Source organism: Salmo salar, chromosome 16 (genome assembly GCF_965601325.2).
Source record: "Salmo salar chromosome 16, fSalSal1, whole genome shotgun sequence".
NCBI classification, from domain to species: domain Eukaryota; kingdom Metazoa; phylum Chordata; class Actinopteri; order Salmoniformes; family Salmonidae; genus Salmo; species Salmo salar.
The window spans coordinates 80153999-80172500 of NC_138306.1; the positions used below are offsets into that span (position 1 = coordinate 80153999).

Here is an 18502-nt window from a genome sequence, read left to right on the forward strand (position 1 = left end):
GAGGCAGACAAAAATATGCAAAGAAAAATTCAAGAACATCTCTTGCTCTGTTGCTTTCTCACACGCATGATCAAACACACACACGCACAAACAAACACACATGCAAGCGCGCACACATACACAAACACACACACATACTGAAGAGGAGAAGAGGGAAAAAACAAGTGTTGGAAGGAGGGCAAGAAAGAGAGAAGAGTGGGATGGGGAGGAGCAACAGGAGGAGGGATGGGGAGGAGCAACAGGAGGAGGGATGGGGAGGAGCAACAGGAGGAGGGATGGAGAGGAGCAACAGGAGGAGGGATGGAGAGGAGCAACAGGAGGAGGGATGGGGAGGAGCAACAGGAGGAGGGATGGGGAGGAGCAACAGGAGGAGGGATGGAGAGGAGCAACAGGAGGAGGGATGGGGAGGAGCAACAGGAGGAGGGATGGAGAGGAGCAACAGGAGGAGGGATGGAGAGGAGCAACAGGAGGAGGGATGGGGAGGAGCAACAGGAGGAGGGATGGGGAGGAGCAACAGGAGGAGGGATGGAGAGGAGCAACAGGAGGAGGGATGGGGAGGAGCAACAGGAGGAGGGATGGGGAGGAGCAACAGGAGGAGGGATGGGGAGGAGCAACAGGAGGAGGGATGGAGAGGAGCAACAGGAGGAGGGATGGGGAGGAGCAACAGGAGGAGGGATGGGGAGGAGCAACAGGAGGAGGGATGGGATGATGAAGGGAGGGAGGGAGGGTGATGTTTCACAATTCATAACATCTCAAATGTACTGATAGAACTGTATACAATAACTCAACAGAATGAGCCAATATCAAAACAGTTCTCCATCAAAATAATGTTTGGATAATTGCTCTTACGCAATCAATATAAATGTAGCTAATAGCACTAAAACTGTTTCTGTTTCATGTGTAGATAAGATGAAAACTGTTGGGATCCTCCCTAACAGTGAACCAGTCTGGGTGGATTAGGGTCAACTCTTTCCCTCTTCACAGTGATGGAACGTAGGGGTGAGCTGTCAGTAACCCCCTCATCCCCCATCGACCTACCAAAACATGTCATTCTTAAGTCCAAACAGAAATGAGACTGCAATCTTGCAGGCCTAGTTTTATCGTTATACTTTTATTCTGGGTTTTTTCCGTTTAACGCTTTAATTGCCATTGTTTGATAGCTAAGTCATTGTGGGTCACATTGACTTCTGTAAAGGACCAGTTAAGCATGATTAGCCTATCAACATTAGGCTGTCATTATCATTAGGACTATAAATTGAAGTTTGTCTGAGTGTAGTTCACCCAAATTACAAATTTACACATTGGTTTCCTTACTCTGTAAGCAGTCTATTTCCGATTTAACGGATTCGATTCATATCAATTTGGTAAAATATGTCAAATAAAATAATTCTGGTTGATTTTGTTGTAGGCCTATTTATCCAGCCTGGCCTCAAAGACGTAACATAGTAAATGTAAATCTGTGACGCTTTAATGAGTATGATGTGTTATGTTTTGTATGGTTACATAAGACAGAAGGTTACTTAAGCCAAAAATGAAAGGAGGAATGTCTCTACGTTGCAACTACTTAGCAGGTTAGCTAACCCTTCCCCTAACCTTAACTCCTAACCCTAACCTTAACCCTTACCTTAACCCTAACCCTAGCTAACGTTAGCCATGTACCTAATGTTAGCCACAACAAATTGGAATTCGTAACATATTGTATGAATTGCAATTCGTAACATATCATATGAATTGTAATTCATAACATATCCTACAAAATGGATGATGGACATCCACAAATGAATACATACCATACTAAATGTAACATTTACTCATTTTAGTTTCACAGGTTTACTTTACTTGTGTTATGTCTACCTCTGAGTCCAGGTTGCACAGTCCAGCCCTGCCTCAGGATGTTAGTGCTGTACTCTATGAGGTCTTCATTCTTGGTCTGGGTCTGCGGTTTAGCATGGTTGGTAAGTGACTAGTCTGTGTTGATCCCCTGGACCCAGACGCACATTGCCCCTCCCCCCAAACAGTGTCTTTGTGCTCACATATAAAAACGGTCTGCATCCCTCCAGTCGGTCTATCGCATCCGCTGCAGGAAAGGCGGTCAAAGTAGCCGCTGGGAGAAGCAGCACGGGGTAATATTTGGAAAGCAAGGAGAGAGAATACTATCCGCTCCTGACGGTCAACTTCACCGCACCTGGATCATTCTTATTTTTACTTAGGACATAACTGGAAACGTAAAAGTATCTTATTTTTTTTTCTTCTTCTTAAATTTACCAAAATGACTGGTAGCCCAGTGACAGGGCTGCTGGTTGCGCTGTGCGTAAGCAGCGCGGTCCATTGTATGCCAAAGAACCAAGGGAAAAACAAGAGACAAGCTCAGGAACAAGTTTACCCCGAACTCGCAGACACAGTACCCCTGGCTCAAGGTATGTAGACTTGCTCTTAATGTCATATTTTGCCCCTTAGATAAAGCATTTGAATGCACCTTGAACCCACAGCTTGTAATTGTCAATTGTAGTTACATTTCCATTTATGAAGGACATCTAAGATAATTTTTTATAAATCACTACTGTACATGTATTGAATATGGGTGTTAAGCTAACCTATCATTCGCCGAATTTGCTCAGGACTCATGGCTCTTTTGTGTGTGTCTCCATCATCTTTCAGGCTGCGATGAGAACGGACATTCTTACAGACTAAACGATCAATGGGAGAAGGCTTACCGTGGGAGTACACTGCTTTGTACCTGCAACGGAGCGGCAGGGATCAAATGTAAAACAAAACCCCAAGGTGAGCTGGAGCACCAGACTTGAATGTATAATGAAGTAGGCAATTTCTTTCGTTTTTTGGCACAACATCCGTGCGCTCCAGAGTGCGTTCCCTTTTTGGCACTTTTGCCATTGCGCACAGAAGTCGCTTCGTTAATCTCAAACGTTTAGGCCACATGTTGAAAGTCTTCTCTGGTGCCTTCTGCAGGGGAGGAGACCTGCTATGACAAATACAACGACCAGACGTACTCTGTGGGTGCGACCTACGAGAGGGCGAAGGACGGCATGATGTGGGACTGCACCTGCATCGGTTCCGCCCGCGGCAAAATCAGCTGCACAATCGGAAGTGAGTTGCCCTTCCCGCCAACCCGTATAGTATTATTTGTGCACTTATGTAGTACGTTAGTGTTTATGAATATTGATGTTTGGTCTTTTTGTTTCCAGACCGCTGCCACGAGGGAGGCAGATCCTATAAAATCGGGGACACTTGGAGAAGGCCCCACGAGACCGGCGACTACATGCTGGATTGCGTCTGTCTGGGAAACGGCAAGGGAGAGTGGACCTGCAAACCCGTGTGTGAGTGTCTGTCTGTCTGAGGACCTGCAAACCCGTGTGTGAGTGTCTGTCTGTCTGTCTGAGGACCTGCAAACCCGTGTGTGAGTGTCTGTCTGTCTGTCTGAGGACCTGTAACCCGTGTGTGAGTGTCTGTCTGTCTGAGTCCTTGGAGTAGAAGAGAGACTAGATGTAATCTGAAAGGAATGAATGTTTGGCCTGTGGGATTTTGGGATAAACGTTTTTCTTAATATGGGGATGTCCTTAAACCAATCAAACTGCAGTTCAAAGTCCTTCTTTGAGTCATTTATTGGAAATAGCGCTAGATGTCGTTGTAAATATTTGAAGGTCATAACAGTCATCTCTATCCCAAACGTTGCCCCAAAACTATTGATTTAGATCAGTTTAGTGTTTTCATGGAAAGTTAGGTGAGGTGACTCATATGGTGGTAGGCCCTAATGGTGAAGATGATTTGGTGATAATGTAGGCATGGTTTTGGAATTAGAAATATATCTTCTATAATCAGAAATATGACATGTGTATCTGAGACTATTATGGCATTGCCATTTAGATTGTTTGTTGGGACTCTTATTCTGGAAGAGATGGAGAGGTGCACACTGTCGAAGTAAATCTTATTCTGAAAATACCTTTCCAAGATTCACCTGTGCGTGAGGAGGATTCACAGGAGAGATGTGTGACAGAGAAGGGAAGTGGTGGAGATGTAACCTGTTGTTCCACTAACGTTTGTGCTGCTTAACGTATAGAAGATAACTTGATAGTAACTCCATCATCAAACCCACAGGCCCTTTGGAGAAGGTGATGGATAATTAAGTTCAAATAATTAGGTTACAATAATAACAACAACATTTTTGGAACTTGTTTTTGTGCAGCGGAGCGTTGCTATGACAACGCGGGCGGTGCGTCCTACGTGGTGGGGCAGACCTGGGAGAAGCCTTACCAAGGCTGGATGATGGTCGACTGCACCTGTCTGGGGGAGGGCAACGGACGCATCACCTGTACCTCTAGGAGTAAGTACACACACACAAGGACATACATACACACTCATGTAAACGCAAACACACTTAAACACACACACACACACACTCATCATTCCTTTCCTTATTTCTTTAGACCGTTGTAATGACCAGGACACCAAGACCTCCTACCGCATCGGAGACACATGGACCAAGACAGATGCTAACAGACACCAACTCCAGTGTCTGTGTACAGGAAATGGCAGAGGAGAGTGGAAGTGTGAGAGACACTCTGCCACTACTGGTGAGTCGGCCCTCTTGTGTTTTACACTCACTCTTTGTAAAAGATTACAAGATTACCGCTGTGGTCTAAGGCACTGCATCTCAGTGCAAGAGGTGTCACTACAGTCCCTGGTTCGAATTCAGACTGTATCACATCCGGATGTGATTCGGAGTCCCATAGGGCGGAGCACAATTGGCCAATCGTCATCCGGGTTTGGCCGGGGTAGGCCGTCATTGTAAATAAGAATAAGAACTGACTTGTCTAGTTAAATAAAGGTACATTTAAAAAAATATATATATATTTAAATGCATACATAATTAAATGAACAGGTTATACACTGACATACAGGTTATAAATTAATATATGGGTAACAGAGGAGGCTGGTGAGAGGAGGACGGCTCATAATAATGGCCGGGATGGAGTGAATGGAATGGTATCAAACCCATTCCATGAATTCTGTTCCAGCAACTACAATGAGCCCGTCCTCCCCAATGAAGTTACCACCAGCCGCTTGGGATAGGTAAATACATCTCTCTTTGTCTTCCTGGTGCACAGGAACAGGTGTTAGTACAGGAACAGGTGTAGGAACAGGTACAGGAAGTACTCGTGTGACCATCCAGACGGAGCTCCACCAGCCCTCCACCCTCCCCGAACCCCCCCAGGAGGGGGCTTGCCGCACGGACTCGGGCGCCACCTTCCACGTGGGCATGCGCTGGATCAGGACCCAGGGCAGCAAGCAGATGCTGTGTACCTGCCAGGGTACTGGGGCCGTCAGCTGTGAGGAGAAGGGTGAGTCTTAACTCAGACTAATACTTCAAGAGTTCCTCTGAAAGTAAAAGGTTGTGTCTCAAAAAAGTATATTTCCATAGTCAAGGCCTGTCTTACCTCTTGTCTCACCTCATCTAACCTGGTCTAAACCTGTCTCGCCTCATCTAATCTGGTCTAAACCTGTCTCACCTGGTCTAAACCGGTCTCACCTTCTCCCCCCCCCAGAGGGCCAGAGCCAGGTGTACGGTGGGAACTCAGAAGGCCAGGCCTGTGTGTTCCCCTTTGTGTTCATGGATAAGACCTACTACTCCTGTACCTCAGAGGGACGTACTGATGGACAGCTGTGGTGCAGCACCACCTCTGACTACCATAGAGACCAGCAGTACTCCTTCTGTACCGAGAAGAACTGTGAGTCTGGGAGGGAGGGAGGTGGGTGGGTGGGTGGGAGGGAGGTGGATGGATGGGAGGGAGGGAGGTGGATGGGTGGGAGGGTGGGTGGGAGGGAGGGAGGTGAATGGATGGGAGGGAGGGAGGGAGGGAGGGAGGTGGATGGGTGGGTGGGAGGGAGGTGGATGGATGGGAGGGAGGGAGGTGGATGGGTGGGAGGGTGGGGTGGGTGGGTGGGTGGGTGGGTGGGTGGGTGGGTGGGTGGGAGGGAGGTGGATGGATGGATGGGAGGGAGGGAGGTGGGAGGGTGGGTGGGTGGGTGGGTGGACGGATGGATGGATGGATATATACTGTAGCTAGCGAGATAGATAGCAGCATATCTAACTGTTGAATGTTTGATCTGCTCTGTAGCCCTGGTGTCGACCCGAGGGGGTAACTCCAATGGTGCCCTGTGCCAGTTCCCCTTCCTCTACAACGGGCGTAACTACACTGACTGTACCGCCGATGGGCGCCGTGACGGCATGAGGTGGTGCGGTACCACAACCAACTACGAAGGAGAGCAGCGCTACGGATTCTGCCCCATGGCTGGTGAGTGTGTGTGTCTCTTCCTGTCTCAGGCCCTCACACCAAACAATAAACAATCACAGTAGCTGTCAGGTACATTGACTAGCCCATCTTTACCGGCATGCAAACAAGACTATTGTTAGGTAAGATCCCTCTTTTAAAAGGTCTTTCAGGCTCTGTATGGTGGGCTACTGTCTTCAACATTCACTCAATTCCTCTATTTGACAGAGGTCTTATCAAGATAAATCCGTCTGATGTTGCCCTTACAGATGGTAATAATGACTGTTTAACTGAATGGGTCACTTACGGTCTACAGAGCCGTTAGAAGTTCAATGGGCAGTTAATGAGTCGCTCTTTAAAAGCTATTAAGTGAGGGGGAACAGTCATGAAGAGGGCTGAGTAGGAGCCTGTTAGATTGATTATGAATGAAGGGGGAACAGTCATGAAGAGGGCTGAGTAGGAGCCTATTAGATTGATTATGAATGAAGGGGGAACAGTCATGAAGAGGGCTGAGTAATGCCTCTATAGGAGCCTGTTAGATTGATTATGAATGAAGGGGGAACAGTCATGAAGAGGGCTGAGTAGGAGCCTATTAGATTGATTATGAATGAAGGGGGAACAGTCATGAAGAGGGCTGAGTAGGAGCCTATTAGATTGATTATGAATGAAGGGGGAACAGTCATGAAGAGGGCTGAGTAATGCCTCTATAGGAGCCTGTTAGATTGATTATGAATGAAGGGGGAACAGTCATGAAGAGGGCTGAGTAGGAGTCTGTTAGATTGATTATGAATGAAGGGGGAACAGTCATGAAGAGGGCTGAGTAGGAGCCTGTTAGATTGATTATGAATGACTCTTGGCTCCACTGGGCAGAGGATTGGACCCACACACTGGCATGGGTCCAGAGTCTGTCTGGAAACTAAATCTGTCTCAGTGCCAAAAGAGATTATCCATACCACCTACACACGCACACACAGCCCCTCACTGACCCCTCTCTCCCTCCGTCCAGCCCACGAGGAGGCCTGCACCACCAACGACGGGGTCATGTACCGTGTGGGAGACCAGTGGGACAAACGCCACGATGTCCTGGGTCACATGATGCAGTGTACCTGCTTGGGCAACAACCGCGGAGAGTGGAGCTGCATCGCCTACTCCCAACTCAAAGGTCCTACCGCCTTACTAGCACCTGTTCTCTTATGTGTTGTTAGACAACAGTCATAGGAGTTGTACTGTCATTACCTGCTTCTAGACCCAGTAGCCTTGACAACTGGAATGTAGAATGAACTGAAAGGATCAACCATCGTTAAAACCCCTTGTCTCCTTCCTACCCCAGACCAGTACATAATTAAAACCCCTTGTCTCCTCTCCTTCCTACCCCAGACCAGTACATAATTAAAACCCCTTGTCTCCTCTCCTTCCTACCCCAGACCAGTACATTATTAAAACCCCTTGTCTCCTCTCCTTCCTACCCCAGACCAGTACATTATTAAAACCCCTTGTCTCCTCTCCTTCCTACCCCAGACCAGTACATTATTAAAACACCTTGTCTCCTTCCTACCCCAGACCAGTACATAATTAAAACCCCTTGTCTCCTCTCCTTCCTACCCCAGACCAGTACATAATTAAAACCCCTTGTCTCCTTCCTACCCCAGACCAGTACATCATTAAAACCCCTTGTCTCCTTCCTACCCCAGACCAGTACATTATTAAAACCCCTTGTCTCCTCTCCTTCCTACCCCAGACCAGTACATAATTAAAACCCCTTGTCTCCTCTCCTTCCTACCCCAGACCAGTACATCATTAAAACCCCTTGTCTCCTTCCTACCCCAGACCAGTACATTATTAAAACCCCTTGTCTCCTCTCCTTCCTACCCCAGACCAGTACATAATTAAAACCCCTTGTCTCCTCTCCTTCCTACCCCAGACCAGTACATTATTAAAACCCCTTGTCTCCTCTCCTTCCTACCCCAGACCAGTACATAATTAAAACCCCTTATATCCTCTCCTTCCTACCCCAGACCAGTACATTATTAAAACCCCTTGTCTCCTCTCCTTCCTACCCCAGACCAGTACATCATTAAAACCCCTTGTCTCCTCTCCTTCCTACCCCAGACCAGTACATAATTAAAACCCCTTATATCCTCTCCTTCCTACCCCAGACCAGTACATTATTAAAACCCCTTGTCTCCTCTCCTTCCTACCCCAGACCAGTACATAATTAAAACCCCTTGTCTCCTCTCCTTCCTACCCCAGACCAGTACATTATTAAAACCCCTTGTCTCCTCTCCTTCCTACCCCAGACCAGTACATTATTAAAACTCCTTGTCTCCTCTCCTTCCTACCCCAGACCAGTACATCGTTAAAACCCCTTGTCTCCTCTCCTTCCTACCCCAGACCAGTACATAATTAAAACACCTTGTCTCCTCTCCTTCCTACCCCAGACCAGTACATTATTCAAACCCCTTGTCTCCTTCCTACCCCAGACCAGTACATTATTAAAACCCCTTGTCTCCTCTCCTTCCTAAACCAGACCAGTACATAATTAAAACCCCTTGTCTCCTCTCCTTCCTACCCCAGACCAGTACATTATTAAAACACCTTGTCTCCTTCCTACCCCAGACCAGTACATTATTAAAGCCCCTTGTCTCCTCTCCTTCCTACCCCAGACCAGTACATTATTAAAGCCCCTTGTCTCCTCTCCTTCCTACCCCAGACCAGTACATTATTAAAACACCTTGTCTCCTCTCCTTCCTACCCCAGACCAGTACATTATTAAAACCCCTTGTCTCCTCTCCTTCCTACCCCAGACCAGTACATTATTAAAGCCCCTTGTCTCCTCTCCTTCCTACCCCAGACCAGTACATCGTTAAACCCTTTGTCTCCTCTCCTTCCTACCCCAGACCAGTACATTATTAAAACCCCTTGTCTCTTTCCTACCCGAGACCAGTACTATATTAAAATCCCTTGTCTCCTCTCCTTCCTACCCCAGACCAGTACATTATTAAAACCCCTTGTCTCCTTCCTACCCCAGACCAGTACATTATTAAAACCCCTTGTCTCCTTCCTACCCCAGACCAGTACATTATTAAAGCCCCTTGTCTCCTCTCCTTCCTACCCCAGACCAGTACATTATTAAAGCCCCTTGTCTCCTCTCCTTCCTACCCCAGACCAGTACATTATTAAAACCCCTTATATCCTCCCCTTCCTACCCCAGACCAGTACATTATTAAAACCCCTTGTCTCTTTCCTACCCGAGACCAGTACATTATTAAAACCCCTTGTCTCCTCTCCTTCCTACCCCAGACCAGTACATTATTAAAACCCCTTGTCTCCTTCCTACCCCAGACCAGTACATTATTAAAACCCCTTGTCTCCTTCCTACCCCAGACCAGTACATTATTAAAACCCCTTGTCTCCTCTCCTTCCTACCCCAGACCAGTACATCATTAAAACCCCTTGTCTCTTTCCTACCCCAGACCAGTACATTATTAAAACCCCTTGTCTCCTCTCCTTCCTACCCCAGACCAGTACATTATTAAAACCCCTTGTCTCCTCTCCTTCCTACCCCAGACCAGTACATTATTAAAACCCCTTGTCTCCTCTCCTTCCTACCCCAGACCAGTACATCATTAAAACCCCTTGTCTCCTCTCCTTCCTACCCCAGACCAGTACATCATTAAAACCCCTTGTCTCCTCTCCTTCCTACCCCAGACCAGTACATTATTAAAACCCCTTGTCTCAATCCTACCCCAGTCCAATATATTATTAAAACCCCTTGTCTCTTTCCTACCCCATACCAGTACATCATTAAAACTCCTTGTCTCAATCCTACCCCAGACCAGTGCATTGTGGATGGGCTGACCTACGAGGTGAGCCAGACCTTCACCAAGCGCCATGACCAGGGCTACATGATGAATTGCACCTGCTATGGACAGGGACGCGGGCGCTGGAAGTGCGACGCCATCGGTGAGTTTCTCTCTGGTTCCTCTTCAGAGCTTCAATGAAGCCTTGTCGCACCTCTGGCACCTTCTATCCAAGAGGAGGGGCTGAAATTCTAAAGAGATTTTTGGCAGCAGGAATTTGAATCTCTTTCCTTCCCCTCCTCTCTCTGTCTCTCTCTGTCTCTCTCCCTCTCCCCTCCTCTCTCTCAATTTAATTTAAATTTAAGGGCTTTATTGGCATTGGAAACATATGTTTACATTGCCAAAGCAAGTGAAATAGATAATAAACAAAAGTGAAATAAATAATACAAATGTACAGTAAACATTACACTCACAAAAGTTGCAAAAGAATAAAGACAATACAAATGTCATATTATGTGCAAATAGTTAAAGTACAAAACTGAAAATAAATAAACATAAATATGGGTTGTATTTACAATGGTGTTTGTTCTTCACTGGTTGCCCTTTTCTTGTGGCAACAGGTCACAAATCTTGCTGCTGTGATGGCACACTGTAGTATTTCACCCAGTAGATATGGGAGTTTATCTCTCTCCTCTCTCTCCCTCCAGACCAGTGCCAGGAGCCTGAGAGCAGGGTCTTCTATCAGATTGGAGAGACCTGGGACAAAACCATCCACCAAGTCCTCTACCGCTGCTATTGCTACGGCAACGGTATCGGTGAGATGAGCTGCGAGCCACAGCAGACCTTCCCAGGTAAGGAGAGAAGTCTGATTGGCTAACAGAAGTGTGACCAGTGAAGCATAAGTGGAACTGTCTGAGTGGGTCCTCTGGGCAGATAACCCAGGTCAGGGCTGTCTTCAGTGGGGTGTTGATCAAGGACATTACCCCTCCCTCTCCAACCATGCCGACCCCCTTCCCTTTACGCTTGGGACACCTGCTGGGAGTTAATCATTGTTAGCTCTTCTTTTTAACTCTCCCATTCGCTCCCTCCTTTAAATACCCCCCATCCCCCCCTCTATCGAAAGGCCCTTTGAAATTAAACGAGGGGGCGGTGTGTCACCCCTTCACCACCTCTGCAGGGAGGGGGGAGGGGACTGCTAAACGTTGATGTGGGGCAAATGGAGAGGGGTGCGTCCGTCTACCTTTCTCGCCCCCCCCTCCCTCCGTGGGTCTTTGTAGTTTCGGAGGTCTTTGTTGGCTCTCCCCTACTGAGAGGCTGAGTACTGTTGTTCTACCCAGCTGGGCAGGGAGGGCCGAGAGGTTGGGGGAATTAATTACATGCGCACACTTCCTGTCTCTCTCTCAATCCACTGGGTGGTAACACGCTTTGGGTGAAACAGTCCCAACTCCTAAGAGGCCCTCACAGCACTGGCTAGTCCTGCACTGAGCCAGTGCTCTATAGGTGATGGTGTCAATCAGAAAAGCTCAGCTGAGCTGTGTTCAGACCACACCAACCAGGAGTTACCAACTGGCAACTTTGATGCAGTGTTCTGAAACACTTTGACCCCAGTCTAAACTCTGAATCCTGCACCCTGTTATCCTGCCCTAGTTTTCCCATGTGGCCTGTCACAGATACAGAGGAATAAATGTGTTATGATTGTTTAGAGTTATGTTTGGTGCAGGCCAGGGACCTTAAGAGTGCAGGTCAAATGACCTCACTGACTGCCCTAAATGACTCCCCGCTGTTGCTGCAAGTTGCTCACCTGTGACAGGGAGGTGTGTGTGAGTGAGTGGGGGTGGACATATTGTCCTGGTGTGATTTCAGATACTGAAGACACCTAGTGATTTACAGGCCCAGTGGGTGTCATAGTCAGTTGAAACCAGACAGTGGAGAGACTTCTGGTTCGGACTAGTTTCCATCCAAGCCACTGTACTGACAAGCTAGTCTAGGATCTTTTTTGGTCCCACCAGGTCTGTCTGGTGTGAACAGTGAACCAATTGACACTGAAAAGCAAATGTGACTTTCAACAATTGTGTGTTTATTTACAGAACCTTAATATAAAGTTGTTCAAGGAGAATACTAGCATTTGTTCAGTACCATCTTGTCTGTGACATTTGGCTTGATAGTAGACTACAGACTTCTAATAAAAGATCCCCTCTCTTCTTCCTCCTCCTCTCCCCCCAGGTGGCCACCGCCCAGTCCAGGTGATTATCACAGAGGCAGGGAAGCAGCCTGACTCCCACCCCATCCAGTGGAACGCCCCTGCCTCCTCACACATCACCCAGTATATCCTCAAGTGGAGAGTGGTAAGTGGCTCTCTACTGCTCATCCTAGATACTGGTCATTGGTGGTAGTGCAGCCAGACTATTTTATTTAACTAAGCAAGTCAGTTAAGGACAAAGTCTTATTTACAGTGATGGCCTACCCCGTCCAAACCCTCACAACGCTCAGCCAATTGTGCGCCGCCCTATGGGACTCCCAATCCCAGCCGGTTGTGATACAGCCCAGGATCAAACCTGAGTCTGTCGTGACGCCTCTAGCACTGCGATGCAGTGCCTTAGACCGCTGCACCACTCGGTAGCCCTTGAAGCCCTATGCCACTAGAGGTGGACTGACTGTCTTATAGGAAGCAGTACCACAAGAGTTGAACATACTCTCTTGAAGTACTCTACCTGTTTTAATTCTCCGATATCCAAAGTGGAAACAAGTTATTCCAGGTACTGTTTTTCACATGATGTTCTTTAAAAAAAAAAATCATGATTCACTGGAAGTGGATGTTCCTATTCCATTCCTGAACGTGTTGCTGAAAAGTAATGACTAAACCAGTGCTCAAACAGGAGGTTGCAACATTTAGTTGTCTGTGTGTCAACTCTGAAGAAGAGGACAGGTTTTGAGCACAGAAAAACAAGGTTGTGGGGGGTTCACATACACATAGATCCAAATTATAACGTCACGAACGACCCTCAACATGCAGCTACAGTACAAATGCTGTGTGTTTCTCTCCTAAAGGAAAAATCCAGTTTTCTCTCGATTCACACTCTCTCTGAAGGGGCCCTGATCTGCCAAGCTGTTTCCCCTTATTTAATTCAAACATATTTCCTGCTAAGTGGTAGTGGTTTGTATGTTTTGGATGGCAGTCCTCTATTCCTTGTCTCTCTCTCTCTCTCTCTCTCTCTCTCTCTGTGTCTCTCTCTGTGTCTCTCTCGCTCTGTGTCTCTCTCGCTCTCTCTCTCTGTGTGTCTGTCTCTCTCTCATGTTGTGAAGAATCTGTAGTTTTCCGATCGTCCGGAGCCAAGTTGAATGTCCCCAGAAGCAGGGAGGGGCAGAGAGACGGGGTGCCAGAGAGTCAATGCCAGTGACCATATTGGCCATAGGCTGGGTTTGGAGAGAGTGTTAGATTCCGAGTCTTAGTGGTGCAGACTGTAAACGTTGCCCACCGTTTTTCATTCCATATCATCTCAACTCTCAGGATTCATTCATACTCCTGACACTGTAGGTTATATATATATATATATACAGTACTTCAGATACAAATGGGTACCTATCACCATGATGTATTCACCACTTTGACCCTTACTATCTTTGAAGTTCACTCCCTGACCTCTCCCTTCTGCTCTGCCCTTTGACCCCTGGTAGAAAAACACCCGTGCCCCCTGGAGAGAGGCCACCATCCCAGGTAACCTGAACTCGTACACCATCGCTGGGCTGCGGCCAGGTATTACCTATGAGGGTCAGCTGATCAGCATCCTGCGCTATGGACGCCGCGAGGTCACCCGCTTTGACTTCACCACCACCTACGGCTCCCGTAAGTCTCCCAACTGTGTGTGTTTTGAGTATATGAATGTTACACCGACCGTGCTATATATCTCTTTGGTTCCTCTATATAGCTACACTTTCACAAGCCTGTCTCTCTCTTTACCCCCCACCCACCCCACCCTCTCTTTTTCTCTCCCACAAACCTTAATTAAGTCTTATTAATGTGTTATTTCCCCCCTTGTCCAGTAGGGGTGACCTCTGAGGGTGAGACGACCCAGCCTCCTCCTGTGGTGGACACGTCTGAGTCGGTGACAGAGATCACGTCCAGTAGCTTCATCATCTCCTGGGTGTCAGCCTCCGACACCGTGTCAGGCTTCAGAGTGGAGTATGAGCTGAGTGAGGACGGAGCCAAACCTCAGGTCCTGGGTGAGTAGCTCCAACATTTACTGGACTAACTCAGGTCTAACTCCTACTGCATAGGCCATCCAGAAGAGTTTTCCAGTGTATTCCGGTCTTACTTCTGCAGCATAGACCATCCAGAAGAGTTTTCCAGTGTATTCCGGTCTTACTTCTGCAGCATAGACCATCCAGAAGAGTTTTCCAGTGTATTCCGGTCTTACTTCTGCAGCATAGACCATCCAGAAGAGTTTTCCAGTGTATTCCGGTCTTTCTTCTGCAGCATAGACCATCCAGAAGAGTTTTCCAGTGTATTCCGGTCTTCTGCAGCATAGACCATCCAGAAGAGTTTTCCAGTGTATTCCGGTCTTCTGCAGCATAGGCCATCCAGAAGAGTTTTCCAGTGTATTCCGGTCTTTCTTCTGCAGCATAGACCATCCAGAAGAGTTTTCCAGTGTATTCCGGTCTTACTTCTGCAGCATAGACCATCCAGAAGAGTTTTCCAGTGTATTCCGGTCTTACTTCTGCAGCATAGACCATCCAGAAGAGTTTTCCAGTGTATTCCGGTCTTCTGCAGCATAGACCATCCAGAAGAGTTTTCCAGTGTATTCTGGTCTCGGGTGATCTTTTCGAGCTCCACGACTGTGGTTCCCAATGTGTTATGGAAAACCTTTTGAGTAGTTATGTGAGCTAATGAATAAACACTAGTCCATCATTCTTCACTCCTGGTCCCGGAGGGCTGCTGTGTGTGCAGGCCTTTGATTGGTTTTATTTTATTGGTTAGTTGGTTGATTGGTTAATGTGTTAATTGGTTACTAGCCCGATTGGTTGATTGATGTTTTATTTGATTGATTGATTGTCTCTGTCCATCAGACCTGCCCCGTACCACCACCTCTGTGAGCATCAGTGACCTCCTGCCTGGCCGTAGATACAACGTCAACGTGTATGAGGTTTCCCCTCAGGGAGAACGCAACCTCATCCTCACTACCTCTCAGACCACAGGTATTATACCAGCCTTCACACACCCTTCATCACCTTTACCCTCCATAACCCTCACCTTTCATCACCCTCACCCTTCACCATCATCATTTACTCTCTGACAGGAATCCATTGACCTCTTCTCTGATCCCCCCTCAGCTCCTGATGCCCCTGCTGAACATCAGATCAACCAGGTGGGAGAAACCTCTATCTCCATCAGCTGGTCCAAGCCCCAGGCCCCCATCACAGGCTACCGTTTGGTCTTCACCCCGTCAGTAGAGGGCAGCAGCACCGAGCTCATCCTCCCAGACACTGAGACCTCCGTGACTCTGGTTGACCTTCGACCTGGCCTGCTCTACAACATCAGCATTTACGCTGTGGAGGAGAACCAGGAGAGCGAGCCCATCTTCGTCCAGGTCAACACGGCCGGAGAGCCAGCACCAGGTAGAGAACTGGACAGCATACAGAACAACAGAACTAAACATGACCCTAACCCTAACACACACTCTAACCATAACACAACCTCAGACTTGACTTACTTGACTTAAGCCCATGGCTCCTATAAGGAGCATAGGCCATTGACCAATGTCCTCCAGCTGAATGCATCTTTTCTTCTGAGAATGTAGGCCCAGGAAGTAAAATGATAGTTTGGAGCCATTTCATTGTACCTTCTATGGGAGTGCTTCTCTCTCTATCTCTCAAGAGGAACATTTGAAGTCATGCTATGCTGTCCCCCGGTCAGTCCCAGCTGTGAGTGACAGTTGGTAGAGAGCTTTAGTGTGAGCTTGGAGGAGCCTAGGGCTCTGGGCTAGCCATGTAGGGCCAGATGGAACCTGGGTAGGGTTTCTCCTCTGTTTGGTTCTGGACTGGGTCTGTCAGACTGGTTCTCTCACCTCCCTCACTGATTTAAGTACTTTCACATGAGATAGACTCACACACTTGCACGCGCACAGACACACACACACACACACACACACACACATAAAAAACAACACACACTTGCTCTCCCCACGGTATCTGGGACATTCTTGTTGACGTCTTACTCCTCCCTTCAGCTCTAAATCCTTCTCATTTTGACAGCAGAGTTTCTCCATTTTCAATTTCCTGTCTGGCATTGTCTTTTCAACTTCCTCTCAGCTGGTAAAGTAGAAGTATGTTTCACATCACAATCCAACACTGACCTTAGATCAGCGTATAGTTTCAACTTCATCTGACTCCGTCTTTCTTGCACCGCAACACAAGGCAATAGGCCATCAACACACAAGATGACCTCAGTCAACTCACTGACCACCTCTACTTCCTGTCCACAGAGGAAGTCCGCTCCCCGACCGACCTTCAGTTCTACGAGGTGTCTGACGTGAAAATCATCATCACCTGGACCGGCCCTCCCAGCGAGGTGTCAGGTTACCGCGTGACCTTCGCCCCCGTTACCCCCGGTGACACGCCCCAGAGGCCCCTGCAGCTGCCCATGACGACCAACGCGTACGCAGAGATCACCCACCTGCAGCCCGGAACCCTGTACCGCTTCAACATCTACGCCATCAACGGAGGAGTGGAGAGCGAGCCGCTGACGGGAGAGAGAGCCACCAGTGAGCATACATGTGCAGACACTAACAGGGTGTTGAGGGGATCAGTTTGAGCAAGTCGAGGGGCAGGAAGCTAATCTTCATCACGTTATAAGTAGTTACTGTATGTGGGAAGGTTTGGTAGATCAGTGATGCTGAGCAGGCCGACTGAAGTGTAGTCCATTTCAAACCTACAGACAGACTGAGGTTCTCATAGATGTACTGTGTTTGTACTTTCTACCCATGATGTGACCCTACGTGTGTTAACCCTGTCAGAGCCCGACGCCCCCACCAACCTGCGTTTCAGCGACATCGGCGAGGACAGTGTGATGGTGGTCTGGGAGGCTCCCAGGGCTAGCGTCAGCGGTTACCGTCTGTTCCTGAGCGTGGAGGGATCCAGCCCCACCCAGAAGAGAATCCCAGGGGGTCAGACTCAGTTCCCTCTGCGAGGCCTTCGCCCCGACACAGACTACACCGTCAAACTGCACTCTGAGCAGGACAACGTGTTGAGTGAGGAAGTCAGTGGCATCTTCACCACCTGTGAGTACTGTAGTCTTCTGTTGAGTACTGTAGTCTTCTGTTGAGTACTGTAGTCTTCTGTTGAGTACTGTAGTCTTCTGTTCTGCTGAGCTTGTGGCAGGGTGTTTCAATGGTATTGATCAATTCAACTCCAGATTTGAGTTTATTTGACTTATGAAGCAGAAAAAGGAAAGAAACTGATGTTATATTCCTTCCACCCCCCCCCTCTCTCTTTCTCTCTCGCTCCACCCCCCCCCCTCTCTCCACCTCCCCATCTCTCTCTCTTGTTTGTCTCTTTCTCTCTCTTTCTCTGTCTCTTTTTCTGTCTCTCACTCCCCCTCTCTCTTGCTCTCTCTCCATCCCCCCCTCCCTCCTCCTCTTACTCCTACCCTCAGCCCCCAAAATGGGTAATGCCCCTCGCTTCACCACTGATGTGACAGACACCTCCATCATCATCTCCTGGACCCCTGTCAGCAGGTTCAGCTTCAGGCTGTCTGTGAGGCCCAGTCAGGGAGGAGAGTCACCCAGGGATGTGACCTCTGACTCAGGAAGTATCTTTGTGTCAGGCCTGACCCCTGGGACTGAGTACACGTACAGCGTACAGCCCATTATCAACGGACGCGACCGCGGCAACCCCATCACCAAAAACGTTGTCACTCGTAAGTAACCAAGAAAAGAGAGAGAGACTCCGGTCAACGATTTATTTTATTTTATTGAGGTCAGAAGACCTCTTTTCCAAGGAAGACGTGTTGTTGCTGCGGCCATTTTGGGGTAAAAAACACATCTATATTGATTTTGTACAGTTAGGGAGTAATGAGGTTGTTTTAAGGTTTCTGCAGTAAGTTTACTTAAACCATGTAAGGTAGTCTGTCGTTTTTTGAAAATGTGCCAAAGGGTTTTCTTTTACCACATATGTGATGTTTCTTCCCCTCCAGAACTGTCTCCCCCCACTGACCTCAGTACGCAGTCCAACGCGGACACGGGTGAGCTGACTGTCCTGTGGGGCGGTGCCAACACGCCAGGTAAATATTGACTCTGCTTCCTCCTACAGCCCACGCCACAGACACACTGCCCAAGGCCCAGGAACCAGGACCGGCTCACTGTGGCTCTGGATCACTCTGTCTGGACCTTGTCTTTCCTCAGAACGTTGTGCCAGCAGGAA

The 18502-nt window shown here is 48.0% G+C and overlaps 1 protein-coding gene across 3 annotated transcripts in view; it reads left to right on the forward strand.

Moving 5' to 3' along the window:
- Window positions 1-2066: 2066 nt before the first annotated feature.
- The window catches only part of LOC106593628 (fibronectin), a 28547-nt gene continuing 12111 nt past the window's right edge, over window positions 2067-18502 (forward strand). For 2 of the 3 annotated variants that reach the window (XM_045698016.1, XM_045698018.2), the window contains exons 1-21: window positions 2067-2417; window positions 2659-2781; window positions 2968-3105; window positions 3204-3335; window positions 4202-4339; window positions 4443-4589; window positions 5124-5357; window positions 5562-5744; window positions 6135-6311; window positions 7294-7449; window positions 10122-10250; window positions 10795-10938; window positions 12311-12432; window positions 13763-13931; window positions 14129-14308; window positions 15152-15280; window positions 15416-15700; window positions 16567-16845; window positions 17098-17361; window positions 17736-17999; window positions 18276-18362. In XM_045698016.1, coding sequence (XP_045553972.1) covers window positions 2270-2417; window positions 2659-2781; window positions 2968-3105; window positions 3204-3335; window positions 4202-4339; window positions 4443-4589; window positions 5124-5357; window positions 5562-5744; window positions 6135-6311; window positions 7294-7449; window positions 10122-10250; window positions 10795-10938; window positions 12311-12432; window positions 13763-13931; window positions 14129-14308; window positions 15152-15280; window positions 15416-15700; window positions 16567-16845; window positions 17098-17361; window positions 17736-17999; window positions 18276-18362 — 3628 coding nt within the window. In that variant the 5' untranslated portion in view covers window positions 2067-2269. The remainder of the gene's footprint in view (window positions 2418-2658; window positions 2782-2967; window positions 3106-3203; window positions 3336-4201; window positions 4340-4442; window positions 4590-5123; window positions 5358-5561; window positions 5745-6134; window positions 6312-7293; window positions 7450-10121; window positions 10251-10794; window positions 10939-12310; window positions 12433-13762; window positions 13932-14128; window positions 14309-15151; window positions 15281-15415; window positions 15701-16566; window positions 16846-17097; window positions 17362-17735; window positions 18000-18275; window positions 18363-18502) is intronic. The other variant, XM_045698017.1, reaches the window with a different exon arrangement.